Consider the following 18,764-nt stretch of genomic DNA (forward strand, 5'->3'; position numbering starts at 1 on the left):
ACAACTGAGCACACACGAGAACACGTGTTACAGGAGGCGGCCAACAAACAGACATCAGAAACCAAACACTGGCCTGCCTTTATTTACCAGCCCAAAATAGAAGCAGTATTTTCTGCCACCAAAACCCTGGGAAGGTTTGTGAGAATCCCAGCAGACCAATGCACATGATTCCTGGAAAGGAAGAGATCTCACAGCAGCCTCTCACCTGCCAGTGCAAGATAATGCTCCACAGCAGCCCCAGAGTCAGCTTGTGATTTCCATCAACGATATCAGTTCCTCCAATATTCACCAATTCCACCTGGAGAGGTCAGATCAACTCTATATTAAACACTTATCACTGATTCAGGTCACAACCCCATCCCATATTCCTGGCTGTCCAGTCACATATTATCAAGTGCTCTGAAATACAAAGTAGTTAGTAAGAGACACCCAGAGATGACAGAGTACTGTCTATCTGAACTTCTCATGACGACAACCGCTTAAACAACATGATGAAAAGATGGCACCAAAGAAGATACTCCATTGTAAGAGTTTTATCCTCTCCTCTAACATACAGATGCATACAGCAGTCAAAACCGACCAATAGAAATGCAAACATGAAGGATAGGACATTAAAAAAAAAAGTTAGGCAGTGTTGCTCCTAGACACACTCAGAGATATTACAGAACCATGAAAACTCTGTAATTAAGAATAGGTTTGTCCTTTGCATGAATCAGCATCCAAATGGGACAAGTCTGTACAAGGAAACTAAAAGCCTAAGGAAAAAATAAAATTTTCAAGTTTCCTATATGCATAGGACTCCACATAGACTCAGTGATGGTCTAATTGAGATCATTAAAAAGAAAAAAAAACAGAAACAGAGACAAGAAGATTACTTTAGTAAGCGAGAGGGCAGGAAAGGCTACCCACTCCTGCATCAAGCATGCATCCCTCAGAAGAAGCAAAGCTTAGAACACACTACCAGATACTCACTCAATGCTACTTTAGAGTCTGAAATTAGCTGGGGCATCAAGTCTCCAGTCAACGCCAAGTAAGCAGCACAACAGTGAACTGCCTTTTGGAGGGAACCAACAGCAGCGCACTGCATTAGTCACCACCATGCCTGTGGGAATTGGGCTAGGAACAGTTGCTGATGGCAGAGGAGACAAATACCTTCCTGGGTGTATGCACACATATAGCAGATGCTGCAACACGCTCCCACGTAGGGCAGACGGTGGGGCTTCATTCTTGTAAATAACCTGAGTCAGGAGCCCCAGGGGCAAGCGGCCCAGTGTATTTCACCTCGATGGAGAAGCTTTTTTCTCCCTTTCTCACACCCCTGCTCCGAAACAGTGTTATCTATAATGCCTACCAGAAACACTTTCCAGTTTATATCAACTCTGAGAACTGTATCTGGGCATTGCTTGGGATCAGAACTGGTCACAGAGACAAAACCTGTACCAAGGAGCTGGCTAGCAATTAAACAATACAGACAATCACAGGACAGTAACGGAGACCATGCTCTGCTCTGAGTGGACGTAGCCTACAATGACAGAATAGACAAGAACAAAGTTTCATTTTGGTTTAGAGAATATTGCTGATATATAAGAATATAACGGTATTCCATGAATATTTTTCCTCTTATCACACAATCACGAATAGATTCAATTCTGCAAAAGGTACTTGTAACCTCATTCCTTTCAGATATCATCTTGACAATTTTCCAATCCCCATAGGTATCTTGGTCAGGAGAATCAAATCAAAACTGTGTTGTGAGATTACCATGGAACCACAAATTGCACTTCAAAGTACTAAGGAAGCTTGTGGATTTGTGGATTGTCCTCTCCCAATTTTTACAGCAGCCAGAACAGAATCATAGAATCATGGAACAGTCTGGGTTGGAAGGGACCTTTAAAGGTCATCTAGTCCAACACCCCTGCAATGATCAGGTTGCTCAGAGCCCCGTCCAACCTGACCTTCAATGTTTCCAGGGATGGGGCAACTACCAGCCTCTCTGGGTAACTTGTTCCAGTGTCTCACCATCCTCATTGTGAAAAATGTCTTCCTTATATCTCATCTAAATCTTTCTTGTACACCCCCTTTAAGTACTGGAAGGTTGCTGGAAGGTCTCCCCAGAGCCTTCCCTTCTCCAGGCTGAACAACCCCAACTCTCTCAGCCTGTCTTCATAGGAGAGGTGCTCCAGCCCTCTGATCATTTTTGTGGCCCTCCTCTGAACCCGCTCTAACAAGTCCATGTCTTTCCTGTGCTGAGGGCTCCCAAGCTGGACACAGTACTCCAGGTGGGGTCTCACAAGAATGCAGCAGAGTCACCTCCCTCGACCTGCTGTCCACGCTTCTTTAGATGCAGCGCAGGATACGGTTGGCTTTCTGGGCTACAAGCGCACATTGCTGGCTCATGTCCAGCTTTTCATCCACCAGTACCCCCAAGTCCTTCTCCACAGGGCTGTTCTCAATCCCTTCATCCCTCAGCCTGTATTGATACCAGTGATTGCCTCAACCTAGACCTTGCACTTGGCCTTGTTGAAGCTCCTGAGGTTCACACAGGCCCACTTCTCAAGCTTGTCACTTGAACATCTACACCCTTGCAATACATATTTAAGCACTTTTATAAATTATTTCACAAGTTATGAATATTGTATAGCCCAGAAACTCTCAGAAAACAGAAAGCAACTGCTTCTCGGTGGATGCCTTTTCTCTTCATCTTAATACACACACACAGTTTCTAATGAAGTTAAGCAGTATAAATCGTGTACATGACCTTAACAACCTTCAGCTAACTAACACCATGTTTACTTCTAGAAACCCAGATCCTGATAGCTTAAGGAAGAGCTAATTAATTATTGTAATTTAATATTATTTCATTTATTATCTTCATAAATAAAACAATTTCAATCTGGAAAGACCCATTACTTATCCTTAGAAAGAAAAAAAAAAAACAGCCCACCATTAACTTTGGCTACTTCCTAAAAATACAACACTAGTCCACCAACACAGAAGGGAAATTGCAGTATTATAGCATGTTCGTATCACTCTTCAATCAGCAGTTTACATAAATACGTCAGTGCCTTTTTGCATTAGATGTATTTGCATTAGATGTATTTTACTGTCAGAATGTTCTTATTAAGGTATTTTAGTTCCCTGACATTCACAAATAGAAATTCTAACTATAGAGAGTACACTTATCTGGAATTGTTCTTCAGGGAAAAAATAAGATCACTTTACTACAGCACTACTGGCTTCCAGGCAGTAAAAACAAAAACAAAATAAACCAAACAATTATTATTCTCATTTTTCTTAAAGAAGGATTGGGGTTTGTTTGTTTGTTCTTCTGATCAGTTACCAAAACTCCAAATTAGAAACACTCAGTAAAGATATGACATAGAGCTGGCAGATGTCAGTGGAAAAATCTTTCTGGATTTTGAGAGCAGGATACAAAAAACACAGACACAAAACCTGCCATACGCTTACAGAATTTTGCACAAGTTATGCATGATTACTGGAAATCAGTTTTTTATCCTGCCAGGTTCATGAGCTATGCACAGTAGAGCTTCAAGTCACCTCTGTTTTGGGAGCTGAACACATCTCAGCAAAACACAGTTTAGTTAATACCATTGTTAAGTTAGTATTTTAAGATTTCACAAAATTGTCAGACACTTAAATTCTACATCAGATAAGGAAAACTGAGAACAGTTTACCCATCTCACTGAATTCTCATTTTAGGTACCAAAAATCTTTATTCTCTGCATTTTGAACTCATTTACACACAGGAATAAAATAAAGAGCTATCAAAAAGTTGTGGAAAAACATGCTCACGTTGTTCTGATGCAAGACTTGCAGTACTCGGTTGACATTATTTAAGGCATGTACTCGTGTAGAACCTCGTTCTTTAGGCTGAAAATAAAAAGTTACAATCTGTTCACGTCAGAATTAACTTGACAGACCAAACAAAATAAACAGTAGAACAAACAACATGAAATTTGTCTTCATTTTCTCCAGATTTTTTTTTTTTTAAGTAGGAAAGAAAACCAAACTTGATCATCTACAACAATTTCAAAATGAAAGCTGGTCAGAACATTATTGCTCAATTCAAGGTGCAGGACAAGCCTTGGATTCAAAAATGTGTTTCAGTTCATCTTCATTAAGTTCAGAATTTTTATTCCCAGCATCTGCAGAATTATAAACTGGCAATACAACAGCAAAGTGGGAGTTCCCGGGGAAAATCTGAGGGTTTTAAACATTTGCCAGAGTAGTTGAAATTTTTTGGCTCCCAAGAGGGAACAAGCAGCAATTTGTTTTTCTGGCACTGAAAGCCTGCTAAATCTTTGCATACTGGGAAGAAGTTAAGCTTCCTGACTTTCCCTTCCTTTTAATATCAGGGGGAAAAAAACCTCTGCAACTCTTGACAATACCTGCCACTCTATTTGTTTTTAATCACTGCAGTTTAACTCCTGCAGCAGAACATAATTGTACTGCAAGAGCATGGAGCTGAACTTGGAACATGGTAACCAACAGAATTAAAAACCAAAAAACTTCTATTGTCTTCAGTATACTTCAAATCAGATCACTAATCGTTAGAACTACTCATGAAATGCACCTGTTTAAAAAACAAAGCAAGCTTGCAAGGTGAAATTTTAAATTGCTGAAAGTTCCCCATAAGGTCAATAAACAAATTTGAGAGTTATTATAAATAGTGAAATCAAGAATTTAATCCCAAGTGATGGCACAGGCTTCACCATGCCTCATGTATCTTTCTGAAGAGGCATCAATGTTAGCAGGGAAAGAGTTTTCAGCTATACACACATTTTCCCAAACAAGACTTGAGTAGTTTTCAGCCCTTTCCTATCTGTAGATCACAAAACTGTTTTTCAATGGACATACAAATTTTTGCATTGCCTACTAGCTGTTGCCTTTTTTCTTTAAGGGATCTTTCATGAGCTTATTAGGAAAAGTCCACAGGTATCCAGCTAAAGGCTGCCCTTCCAGATCATTCAGAAGCAGACTTTTAAAAGATCTCTCTTTAAAAAATACAGTATGTGAATAACACCACTGGTTTTACATGCTTTGCTGAACAGTATGTTAACCCTCAAGAGAAGGTTACACAGCTTACTTCAGCCTGACCCTGTATCCCGTGAGTGGAGTTCATGGGAATTTCACTGGAACTGTAGAGAACAAGTACACAGTACAACCAAACTAGATTTTTAAATAAATTAAAATTAAAGAATCACATGCCACAGTTTGGGTTTTGTGTGTGTTTTTTTAAAAAAAGCAGGAATATGACTCCTACACATTTCTCTTACCAGAGGTTTCCCCGTCAGACCCCTCCAAAAGGGTCTAAAAGCTTCCTTCCATCTTTCAGATCTGTGAACATGTCCTTAACTGGGGGCTTCCCACTCTGCAGAAGAAACAAAAGCAGAAATAAAAATAGTGTTTAAGCAGAATCTCCCTGAAAAAGGTACTTTTCCTTTTTGTCTTTCAGTTCATTCTTATTTGGTACTGAATGTAGTAAATAAAAGGTACGGGACTGTGACAGTGATCAGGAAGGCACCCTTCCATTCTTTAGTGTTGTTTTTCTCCTCATGTCTATGGTTCTGTGCATCAGCAGTCTAGTACTGAGAAACCAAATCAGCACATCCTGGCTCACGTTAGGGTAGATGCGTTAACACGCAAAGACAGCAAAGAAAAAAACTTGGCAAGTTTGAGGAGTCATTTGAGAAAGAATGCTTTGGTCTGGCTGCATCTAAACGAGGAATAAACTGGGGCTTTTCAGAAAGAATCTATTGGGACAAATTCTCTCAGGTTTAAAAAAAAAGACAAAACAAAAAAAAAAAAGGACTTTGAATAGAGCCCTGTATAAGGAACTGCCGCGCTTCTACACATACTAGTAGATCAAAAGCTGTAATAAATATTGAAACAAATTAATCATTTTCTCTACCTAGGAAAAAGCAGCAAAATGTGAAACCTGGAGCTACTCTAAATCATACACTTCTAATGTTCATTTTCTTTGGGGATGGAGGGACCCTGTATAAGAACGGTGGTAGGTGACAGCAGAATCATGTTAAGCTTTTCCATGCTCCCTTTTAATCTTATTTCTTCTTGGACCCTAAGAAAGTTAACGAAAGTGTTATAGGGCAGGGGGAGAAGACACATGCAGCCAGCAACTACATGAGTGCATTTGCTTTGTAATAGTCATCTGCTGGCTGCCAGGAGATCAATTAAGCTACTGCTTTCAGTGTCCCTTTGAAGCGCCAATTTGAGAAGAAAAATATTTTCTAAAAAGTACCTAAAACTCCAGTATTGCCTTTTTCTATCACCTTGGCTTCATAATATCGCTCTTCAGAAAGAAGGCTGTCAAAGGCCTATCTTACGTGACATGAATTAGCTGACGTATCTCCTCTACCTTCATTTACCTCCTCCTGCCCTGACAGCTGCTAGTAATTGCCAAATGCTGGCTAACAAATCACAATACAGCTGAACCCCATTTTCTGGCAAATGTCTGTTTTCCCCCAAAATTCATAAGGGATTTTCCTTAAATGTCCACTTCAATTAGATTTGATACTACTAAACCTACTCACAAGAAATCAGAGTTGAGTAGCTGCAGAGCCATATTTTAATCTCCTCTACAGAAACATACCTAAATGTAACTCATAATATCAACAAGCTAAACAGTGGTGAGAATGACTGTATAACTAAGGTCACTTCTTAAAACACACAGATGCTAGCCTCAGTGTCTGATATTAAATTAGTTTTGCAATGAATTTTTCTAACAAATTTATTCTCCAATTACTTTTTTTACAAGTCATGCTGAAAAACGTGTATAATATACACACATTGACACATACTTAGGTAAAGGGTGTAGAAAGCTGTCAGACCAATACCAAATAGGAGTATTTGTTAAATATCAGTGTTCACTAAAATTTGCTATTACATATTGCCACTTCCTGAGCTCAACGGTACTCTTTCTAGAACAGTAAGGGACAAGACTTTCCTCCTAGCACACGCACTTTTCACAGATGACTCAGATGCTTCCCTGCTGCACAGCAACTTAACCAAACCTTTAAAGCATGCTGGAGCAGGAGAACAGGAATACCTAAGGGTAGATGCAGGGAAGCCGCTTGTACAGTTTATCGTGTATAACAAGAGGAGATGATCCACAGTGCAATTACTCTGGGTACCAGCAGAATTTGGTTTAAATTTCGTTTGCATCACGACACAGAAGATACTAAAAGTAGGTTGGCAAGGGCACGAGGAAATTGTTCACGTGTCCAGAAGAGCAGACAGAAGGAACTAACAGAGGTCTCACTGGATGCAATACAACTCAAACACTCGTTGTGAAAGAAAATACCTGTTACCCATTGAAGTGTGGAGCCTCACGACAGCAGAGTAGAGGGGCAGAATCACCTCCCTCAACCTGCTGGCCATGGGGTTTTTTTTTACGTGGCCCAGGATACGGTTGGCTTTCTGGGCTACAAGCACACATTGCTGTCTCATGTCCAATTTTTCATCCATCAGTATCCCCAAGTCCTTCTCTGCAAGGCTGCTCTCAATCCATTCTTCCCCCAGTCCATACTGATATTGGGGACTGCCCTGACACAGGTGCAGGGCCTTGTACTTAGTCTTACTGAACTTTATGAGGTCCACATGGGCTCACTTCTCAAGCCTGTCAAAGTCTGTCTGGATGGCATCCTTTCTCTCTTGTGAATCAACCGCACTGCTCAGCATGGTGTCACCTGCAAACTTGCTGAGGGCGCACTCAAGCCCACTGCACATCATTGACGAAGATATTGAACCCTACGGGTCGCAATACAGACCCCTGTGGGACACCACTTGTTATTGATCTCTATTTGGACATTGAGCAGTTGACTGAAACTCTTTGGATGCAGTGATCCAGCCAATTCCTCATCCACCAAACGGTCCATTCATCAGACCCACTTAGTGACAAGGATGTTGTGGGAAACAGTGTCAAAGGCCTTACAGAAGTAAGGCCTTTATAATTATATAATTATAATTAAAACAATGCACACATATATAACAGACTGATAACACAAAAACTGAGAATACCATAGCTATATCACAGAATCACAGAATCACAGAATGTTAGGGATTGGAAGGGACCTCGAAAGATCATCTAGTCCAATCCCCCTGCCGGAGCAGGATTACCTAGACCATATCACACAGGAACGTGTCCAGGCGGGTTTTGAATGTCTCCAGAGAAGGAGACTCCACAACCTCTCTGGGCAGCCTGTTCCAGTGTTCGGTCACCCTCACCGTAAAGAAGTTTTTCCTCATATTTAAGTGGAACCTCCTGTGTTCCAACTTGCACCCATTGCCCCTTGTCCTGTCAAGGGATGTCACTGAGAAGAGCCTGGCTCCATCCTCATGACACTTGCCCTTTACATATTTATAAACATTAATGAGGTCACCCCTCAGTCTCCTCTTCTCTAAGCTAAAGAGACCCAGCTCCCTCAGCCTCTCCTCATAAGGGAGATGTTCCACTCCCTTAATCATCTTTGTGGCTCTGCGCTGGACTCTCTCTAGCAGTTCCCTGTCCTTCTTGAACTGAGGGGCCCTCAAATCTATATATCAATAGATTTGTTGCCTTAGGTCCAGAAGTTAAAACAACAAAAAAAGGGATTTGGATCTGCTGAAAATGCAGCAAGATGCCTCATTTAATACCATGCAACAAGGGTATCAAAAGCATACAGCATTCTTTCTTTGTTTCCCATCCCTCACTTCACATGCATAAAAACAAGCTGAATGACTTCCTGCTTTCAGTCATTCATTTCGACAGGTCATGGTATGTTCCAGCCCTACGCAATGCGCCCTGCTGTGATGGTGGAAATAATTCAGATTCACTTTCTCAGGAGAATGGTTTTTCCATTTCACTGGCCATCAGAGCACCACGTCTTGTTGTCAGTTTAAAGAGTCAGCAGAAGGGTATTAAATCATTTCTGCAATCTAAGCTACTCCTTCCTGGTTTATTAAAGTATCCACTATCCTCAAAACAGAGACACAGCAACATGCAAAGCCTCAGCATTTAGTGAAGTCTAGCAAAATGCTCTCTATGGGAAGGAAGCACTTCTACAAGCCCAAGGTGACTGAAGTTGGCTAAGAAAGGGCTGTAGCACCCACTCTGCCAAGCCCTTCACCACCTCCACTGCAGCACACCTGTCAGGAAGGTTGGAAACCTGCTCCTCCAGCTTCCCACACCCACCTGAGGGACATGCAGGCACCTGGTGGCAGTGGCCACCCAGGCAGCCCCAGCTGTCCCATCAGGGCACAGAGCCAGACCACAGCGCCGCTGTCGCAATGGGAGCAGAGACTGCGCAAGCGCTGCACCCTCCTCTGCTCACACTGCCTCCTCCCGCCCATGCATTTTCCTCACACCTGGACACACATTTCCACACAGGATCTGCTATCTGAGCCACGCAGTTTGCAATCAGGAACATCACTGCTCTGTCCTCCAGTGCACAGTGCAGCTGGACGATGGCCAGTGTTCCTGGGATGCAGATAGCAACCCGCTGTGCTTCAGGAAGTCTTTTACTTACTTTCTTTTTCCAGACAGAACAGCTATATATCCCAGCTTCTGACAGCTGTATGACTTGTAGAGTATATTAAGCTTAGAAAGGAGCTGGAAAATAATTTTACAAAATGGCAGCCCAAGGGATGGCCCCATATATCCATTTCCCAAGAGAAGACAAGGAAAAGCTCTGGGGCAATGCTGGCAGTACAGCTACACATGCACTCCTGCACCAGCCACGGGCCAGCCCAGAGCCAGGCCAGGCTGCTGCCACCACCACCATCTGCTTGTGAGAAAACAGATGTAGTGCCCCATCTCTTTGCATGCAGGACCCACCACTGAGCCTACTGAGGGAGGCTGCTGTGGCAGTGCAGAGGCATCTGGGAACCACAATACGCGACCACTAAGGCTGAACCTGTGCTTCTAGTCAGGGAACCCAATCCAAGCCAGGTTCTAGCGGGGCCAGGAGCACTCCGAGCCCTGGCTCTGACCTACCACTCCAACTCCCACCACGGGGCACCTGATGGGCCCGCGGAGACAGCACTGTCCTGAGCCACACTGGGGTGGAGCAGGTGGCCCTGGGACCAGCTCTGTGCTGGGGTAGAGCAGGGTGCTGCAGCGAGAGCTAGGACTCTGGGGGAGGGCAGAAGTCCTCTCCCACCCTACAGGGTAAGGCATGGGGCTCTGCAGGTTGCTTCCACCTCCACCCCTGCCCAAACCCATACCACTCACTCCTAACCTCCAGAAAGCAATCTGGCCTTCTAAAAAAAAAAAAAAAAAAAAAAAGTCTGTACCCATAGATACACACACACAAATAAATATACCTATCTGCAGTACGTAAAAAGCATAACTATCTCTCTCTCTCTGTAGAGTCCGCCCTGGTATTCAGCACGCTAAGCCAATCTATATTTCTCCTTTTCAGAACCAAGAATATTTTACTCACTTTCTACATACTAAAAGACTACACAAATACAAAGCAGTTCAGCCTCCACCAGCACCCCGTAAGGAGAAGCCGTCCATCACTGATCAAGAAATATAAGTATTTGCCTTATAAGAGTGACATTGACAAACCATACTGAGCCCTTCAGCAAGGGTAAATGGCTAGTCATGGTTGTGTTGGTAAGTACTTAAGGAGCAAGCCTACATTGTGCAAAGCACTGTGCAAATAGAAGGCAGATAACGGGTCCTTTCTCAAAGACAAAATAGGGTCCAGTTTATACTACAAAGATAGCATAAAGGACAGGCAGGGACACACTGCATACCAGAACTGTGCTGGTTCAGGGTGTAAAACATTCACATCCTCCTCGCTGAACACTTATCAGGTAACAGAAGGTACTTTTTCTCAGCTTTGCTTATGTTTGCTGCAGCAGCAAAAACACACTGGCAGAAACCTCTTTCCCCTCAGCCTGCCCCAGAGGGCTTTGCCAGCAGAGCTGCACACACAGAGTTGCTGCAGTAGACACAAGGGCTTGATAAGACAGAAGAAAGAACATAATTAACAGACTTAACTTAGAAAAAGGCCATGTCAGTTCCCCAATGTTTTAAACTGGCACTGACAGCAGGAAAGGAGCTGATTCACTTCAACAGGGGCTGGTGCAACGGAAGAGGAAGAGGAAAGTGGAAAGGGAAAGGAAGGCAAAGCAAGAGAAAGGAAAGCAGAGAAATAAAAGCTGGAGACAGTACGTAAGCTGGGGCTAGGCCTGCTTGTGCTCCTATAAACTTTGTGTGGTGACACATTTGTTATCCACCATGGAGCTCATGCACAAGGATCAGAACCAGATCCAATCCACACTGTTACATTTATTCCAACAAACATTTTGGTGCCAGCCTTTGTGCTAACATGACTAGGGGAGGGAAGATACAAAGAAGAACTTTTGCTAGTTATCCACAGCAGAAAACACTTCTGCTGTTGATTCATCTCTCATGGGGTGGCAGAAGCAGCAGCAGCGGTTTCTGAATGATCTCTGAGCTGGAGACCAGGTGTTAGCCGTACATGGCAAGATCAGTCACTATGGGCATCAGCTTTGCATGTTCCAGCAAGACACCGGCACCATTTGGGAAGGAAAGCCCACGGGCAGAGATCTCCTCCTTGCAGCGACAGCCCTCACATGCCCATTGGACATCTTTCAGCCCCTCTACCTGCATCAGAGTTGAGAGGGTGACTCACACTTCCTCATGTGCATCTAGGATTACTTGCAGAGAAGGGCCATCCAGGCCAGCCAATATGACTGTGCAGAAGTCATTCCTTCTCTTTGCCAGAAAGTGTTTCCAGGAAATAGAGGAAGATATAAACAAAATCCGGACCAGATTTTTTAAGTCATCCAATGCTACCGACAGTGAAAAGACCAGCCATCAACATTTACAGTTTGTTCTACTGAAGCCACACACAGCTACAAGACAGTGATCTTCCTTGAATATATTTTACAATAAAACATTTGTAAATGTCCTTTTATTACTAATGGGGAACTGTATCAAATTGAGAGAATTAAAGGGAGTCACAAATTCTCAGTAAGACAAAGCCTCATTTTTTTTTAAACACAAGCTATTGTTTCTCATTTTATCACAGCTATTTATGCTCTTTTATATTGTTCTTGAACATGAAATTATATGAAAAGTTAACCATTAAAGAAGTTTTAATCTCTCTCTAGTTGTTTAACTAGAAACATGCAGTTTTCTCTTATGTCATCATAGTAACCCGCAGCAGAGAAATTACATGTTCTTTTATTCAATAATTATTGAAGGTACATTATTAGACCTAACTCTTTTCCAATAAATGAATGCCAAAGATATTTGAGAGTAAGAGATAAGCCACCTCTATTTCACATTCTCCTCAGGGATACTGATTCAGACCTCCTAGCGATGACATTAAAACCAGGATGAAAGGTCCTCTCAGTTTCACAGTAATGCACGCTGCCTGTCACCAGGGAAGTAACGCACATTGTAAAAGCATACGTATGACCTCCACCAGCCACTGAGAGAATGTAGCACACAAGTTCCGGCTGCTCAGAACAGTGCTGGAAAAAGCCCTAGTTGCCATTCAGATCATCTGCCACCTCAGAAACACCAAAACAGCCTGAAAGGATATAGGAAGCAGTACATCTTGATTTTCCATCAGATTCTTCTGACCTTCCAGTGTCACTTATATGAAGGTCAGAGTTGTCTTTTGTTAATTATTTTTAACCAACAGGTGACTATTTTTAACATCTAATAAGATGCTCAGTAAATAGGTCAAAATAGTAGTAGAGCTGCAAAGACCCTTTTCCTTGAGAAGGGGGAAATACTGAACAGGTTGGGCACTTTAACTAGAACAGGAACCATTCGTAATGTTTAAGTACATAAGAACAAACAACATAAGGAGTAAGAACTACACTTTATCATGACCAATACAGAGTAAGAAACATGTCAAGTGCTGCTACATCATGAGGCCAGTACATGGGAACTCAATGTGGGAAACAATTCAGAAAGCAAAAAGGTCATTGCAAAAAGTAAACAACTACATCAAAAAATAATCTTGCCAATTTCTAATTTAAGACCATAGTCGTTGTTTACAGAGGCATTTTTATTAAAACATGATACTTTTTTCCCATCCTCCTTCCACTGACATGCAGGAGTTATAGGACAGCATACATAAATACTAGCTATACTGTGACAGATGAATTTTAGTTGAATATGCTCTACTCTATACTGAATATGCCTGAGTAGTTGCGGCATCTCTACACAACACTAGTAACAAAACTATGAATTCAAATAACAAGTAAAAAAATAAATAAATTGTTACAATCATTGGAGGAAAACACCTTATAGAGCAAATCAAATATCACTACTGGTGCTTAAAACCAAAATAATTACAAGCAACTCAATAGATATTTAAAACTCCAGACTAACAGGGGAAAAAAAAAAAGTAAGACTCATCACTGAGATATGCTGGAAAATTTGATTCTACTAGATGACAGACATGAGTTTAAGGAGCAGCAAAGCTGAAAAGCTAAAGGTAGCTCAATCCATAGAACACCTGAAATACTTGACTGACAACATGATAGAAGGAAGGAAAACATATAAAAGCAAATATTAGACATAGCAAGGCAGCAAAACAAACACAAGGCATCAGCAACTCTCTTGTGGGTCTTTTTTTTCTCCCCAGTGTATCTATTAATGCATTTATATAAGCTTATGTTATTATAATGTTTAATGCAACAGTACTAACCTCAGCTTACAATTAAGTCTCATTATGTATCATTACCAGCAGGGACAGTTGGGACCATACTTCTTATCACTGTCAGTTATTTCTCCTGTAAGACTGGAAGGGTATTTTTTTCTTCCCCACCCACCCCCCCTTTTATTTTTTTTAAAGCTAGCTATCTTCAGATTGTAACTTGGTTCCTTAAAAAAAAATTCCTGATGACCAGTGACCAGGTTGACTGTTGTTCTCATTAGCGATTAACAGGTAAAGGGACAGATTTGCTTCAGTGCCTCTACCAGGTTAAGCTCTAGTGCCTGAGAAGGTCATGCAAATACACAAACACTCCAACAACTTGGGATGATAAGAGAGACCATGAATCAGAGTCAAAGTCCATCCCAAAGCCCAGAGCATTAACCAAAATCAGCAGTAATTACAGTCCATATTACTATACCAAGCTCTGAAGTCCAGCGAGGGAAATGTTGCCCACTCCCTGTTCTTGGAGTGGAAAACAGCAGCAGTTGAGGGGAAGGCAGAAAACTTGCAATTCTCATGATGTAGCTAAATCTGGGAGAGGTGATGAACTACTACGTATTATTTATGCTATATATTAGTAATCCTTACCATATCTCATAATCTATTAGAGAAGAAAAGATTTTCCTCGGTCTTGGTTAACTCACATCCTATTTGACCTCTTCTCAGAAGGAGGGACTAAGTAACCCAGTTAAGGAAAAAAAAAGTAGACTAAAAATTTAATTTTTCAAGGCCAGTTCATACAAACACTTTCTTTTCCACCCAGGTTGTTCCTCAGGTTAAGGACAAATTTTTTTACAAGCTTTGGCTATCTCTAAGTGAAGTTACGTTTCACAGTTTAATTCAGCAGTGGAAAACGGCAGGAGCAATTAGACTAGAGAATATTTTACCAGCAGTCAAGTATTTCCTTGCTTGTGCCACAAAAACTGAACTGGAAAAAGGACTATGGACCATCTTAGGTAAAGTCTCCTTGGACAGATAAAATTGCCTAATCAATCTTTTTGATCTCTCTTCTTGCATGACTAATACATTAAACTCCATAATTCTCCTTCCCGCAAAAAAATCCCTACTGAAATGTCTTTAGCCTCAGGTATCTCAGGTCATGTGAAATTAATTATCTGGAATAGGTATGCTTTTGTCTTTAAAAAGATTTATCACATTTGCTACGAGTCAGCAGTGGAGCAGCAAAACATCTTCAGGTGTGGGGTCTGACATTTACTATTATGGTAAAACAACCCATAGAGGAAAGGAGAAAATTAAGGAGCAAAGTGGTGGAAAAGATCGATACAGCACACCACCCAGGAAGTTAGATAAGACTTTGCAGTTAGCAAATGAATTATTGCCTGGTATAATGAGGGAGGGACTGTTTTAATTTTAAGATGCATAGAAAGCCATCATATCACAAGCACTCCAAGTACAGCTCACCAGTTTGCCTACTGCCTTGTCTTCTCTCATCTTTACTTTATTTGATGTCCTTCCAGAGGATGGGACCTGTCAGAGTCCAGGAACGGGGAGTTGTCAGAGCCCCAACACCAAACATTTGCCTTCTTGCAGGCTAACGTGGAGCTCAGCCCTGTAGGACACAGTCCACTCCCAAGCTGTACCTCAGCCTCTTCTTTGCTCTTTAACCCTAAACTGAAATGCATTTTGGAAGACTGCAGAGCAGGAGAGAGCTTAAGATGCCGTAAAAGCATGGAAAGTCTGGCTTTACCCACACTGGCAGGTCCTAGCTCCAAGCCCTGTCAGTGCTGCAGCTGCTGGCCAATGCAGATGTCAGGGCACAAGCACAGGACCTGGAGAATCAAGATCACAGATATACATGCAACAAACAAGAACGCTGCAAATGTATCACAGCACGGTTAAGGGTTGGAAGGGACCTCTGGAGATCATCTAGTCCCACCCGCTGCCAAAGCAGGTTCACGTAGAGCAGGTTGCACAGGGTCGCGTCCAGGCGGGTTTTGAGTATCTCCAGAGAAGGAGACGCCACAACCTCCCTGGACAGCCTGTTCCAGTGCTCTGTCATCCTCAAAGGAAAGAAGTTTTTCCTCATATTGAGATGGAAGTTCCCATGTTTCAGCTTGTGCCCATTGCCCCTTGTCCTGTCACTGGGCACCACTGAGAAGAGTCTGGCCCCATCCTCTTCACATCCACCCTTAAGGTATTTGTAAGTGTTGATAAGATCCCCTCTGTCTTCTCTTCTCCAAGCTAAACAGACCCAGCGCTCTCAGCCTCTCCTCATAAAAGAGATGCTCCAGTCCTCTGATCATCTTTGTAGCCCTTCATTGGACTCTCTCCAGTAATTCCTTATCTTTCTTGAACTGGAGGGCCCAGAACTGGACACAGTACTCCAGATGTGGCCTTACCAGAGCCATGTGGAGGGGCAGGATAACCTCCCTTGACCTGTTGGCCACACTCTTCCTAATGCACCCCAGGATACCATTGGCCTTCCTGGCCACAAGGGCACAATGCTGGCTCATGGCGAACTTATTGTCCACCAGAACACCCAGGTCCTTCTCTCCAGAGCTGCTCTCCAGTAGATCAACCCCCAACCTGTACCAGTGCATGGGGTTGTTCCTCCCAAGGTGCAGGACCCTACACTTGCCTTTGTCGAACTTCATGAGGTTCCTCTCCGCCCAGCTCTCCAGCCTGTCCAGGTCTCACTGAATGGCAGCACAGCCTTCTAGTGTATCGGCCACCCCTCCCAGTTTTGTGTCATCAGCAAATCTGCTGAGTGTACACTCTGTTCCTTCGTCCAGGTCATTGATGAATAAGTTGAACAGGACCGGACCCAGTACTGACCCCTGGGGAACACCACTAGCCACAGGCCTCCAACTAGACTGAGCACCGCTGATCACAACCCTCTGGGCTCTGTCGTTCAGCCAGTTCCCGATCCACCTCACTGTGCACTCATCTGTCCCACACTTCTTGAGCTTTCCTATGAGGATGTTATGGGAGACAGTTCAAAAGCCTTGCTGAAGTCAAGGTAGATAACATGCACTGCTCTCCCCTCATCAACCCAGCCAGTCATGTCATCATAGAAGGCTATCAGATTCGTCAAGCATGATTTCCCCTTGGTGAATCCATGTTGACTACTTCTGATGACCTTCTCCACATGCTTAGAGATGGCATCCAGAATGAGCTGCTCCACCACATTTCCAGGGATGGAGGTGAGGCTGACCGGCCTGCAGTTGCCTGGGTCCTCCTTCTTACACTTTTTAAAGACTGGAGTGACATTGGCCTTCCTCCAGTCCTCAGGAACCTCTCCTGTTCTCCATGACCTTTCAAAGATGATAGAGAGTGGCTGGGCAATAACATTTGCCAGTTTCCTCAACACTCGTGGGTGCATCCCGTCGGGGCCCATAGATTTGTGGCTGTCCAGTTTGTCTAAATGATCTCTAACTTGATCCTCCTCAACCAAGGGAAAGTCTTCCTTTCTCCAGACTTTATCTCTTACCTTCAGGGTCTGGGATTCTTGAGGGCCAGCCTTAGTAGTAAAGACTGAGGCAAAGAAGGCATTCAGTAACCCCGCCTTCTCTGCATCCTCCGTCACCAGGGCACCCTCCTCATTCAGCAGCAGGCCCACGTTTTCCCTAGTCTTTCTTTTCCTGCTGATGTACTTGCAGCAGCCCTTCTTGTTGTCTTTGATGTCCCTTGCCAGATTTAATTCCAAGTGAGCCTTGGCCTTCCTTGTCACCTCCCTGCATACTCTGACAACCTTCCTATATTCCTCCCAAGCGGCCTGTCCCTTTTTCCACATTCCGTAGACTTCCTTCTTCCATTTCAGTTTTGTCAGAAGCTCTTTGCTCATCCATGCAGGTCTCCTGCCCCCTTTGCTTGATTTCTTACTCATAGGGATGCACCAATCTTGAGCTTGGAGGAAGTGATGTTTGAATATTGACCCACTCTCATGGACACCCCTGCCCTCTAGAGCCCTAACCCATAGGATACCCCCAAGGAGGTCCTTGAAGAGGCCAAAGTCAGCTCTCCTGAAGTCCAGGGTTGTGGTCCTACTTATTGCCCTGCTTCCTCCATGCAGAATCCTGAACTCCACCATCTCGTGGTCGCTACAACCCAGGCTACCCCCCGCAACTTTCACATCTCCAAACAGACCTTCGTTATTTGTTAACACAAGGTCTAGCGGTGCACATCTCCGTGTTGGCTCCTCCACCATCTGTGTCAAAAAGTTATCGTCAACACTCTGTAGGAACCTCCTGGACTGTGTGGGTGCCTAGCTATGTTGTCTTTCCAGCAGATATCGGGGTGACTGAAGTCCCCCACGAGAACTAGGGCCTGCGATCGTGAGGCTACTTCCAGCTGTCTGTAGAAGGCCTCATCCTGATCAGGTGGCCTGTAGTAAACTCCCACAACAGTGTCACCCGTGTTAGCCTGCCCCTTAATTCTTACCCATAGGCTCTCTACTCATTCTTCATCCTTCCCTAGGCTCAGCTCGATACATTCCAGTTGCTCTCTCACATAAAGGGCAACTCCACCTCCTCGCCTTGCTGACCTGTCCTTCCTAAAAAGTACGTAGCCATCCAAATAGAAATAAGAATTGCTTAATAATTTATTAATTATTCTATTATTAAATAGAGTAAGTAGAAATAAGACTGTATAAGGCTTCTGTATACAAGAAGAATGAAATTAAGCGCTTTGATTGGAAAGAGATGGGAGTACATGAAAAAAAAGGGAAGGGAGGCACAGCTCTCAGGCATTAAAGGGTTTTGAATGCAGTTCCTGACACCTTGGAACAATGTCCCCAGCTGGCTCCGTTCAACAGCCATCCATACCCAAGGCTTATGATTGGGGGGGCGGGGAAATCCAGTGTCATTTTCACTGAATACCGCAAACATCTCAGAGGTTTTATGTTCTTTTTGCAGAGAACAACCTTCCTACAACCTTCCTAGCAATAAAGCGTTTTTGTCATCTCTGTGGGAAAACTTCCGAAATGTAATGAAGACATGATTTTTTGGGGGAAAGGAAGAGCCTCAGTTTGCCCATGCTGGATCAGTGAAGTTTGCCCATGCTGGATCAGTGAAC

At 43.2% G+C, this 18,764-nt stretch overlaps 1 protein-coding gene across 1 annotated transcript in view; it reads right to left on the reverse strand.

The window, feature by feature from the left end:
• Positions 1–18,764, reverse strand: part of UTRN (utrophin) — a 428,940-nt gene that overhangs the window by 338,933 nt on the left and 71,243 nt on the right. Inside the window, 4 exon segments of the mRNA XM_068406453.1 lie at positions 206–298; positions 3,814–3,891; positions 5,298–5,327; positions 5,330–5,392. Coding sequence (XP_068262554.1) covers positions 206–298; positions 3,814–3,891; positions 5,298–5,327; positions 5,330–5,392 — 264 coding nt within the window.

This window comes from Nyctibius grandis, chromosome 1, assembly GCF_013368605.1.
Source record: "Nyctibius grandis isolate bNycGra1 chromosome 1, bNycGra1.pri, whole genome shotgun sequence".
NCBI classification, from domain to species: domain Eukaryota; kingdom Metazoa; phylum Chordata; class Aves; order Nyctibiiformes; family Nyctibiidae; genus Nyctibius; species Nyctibius grandis.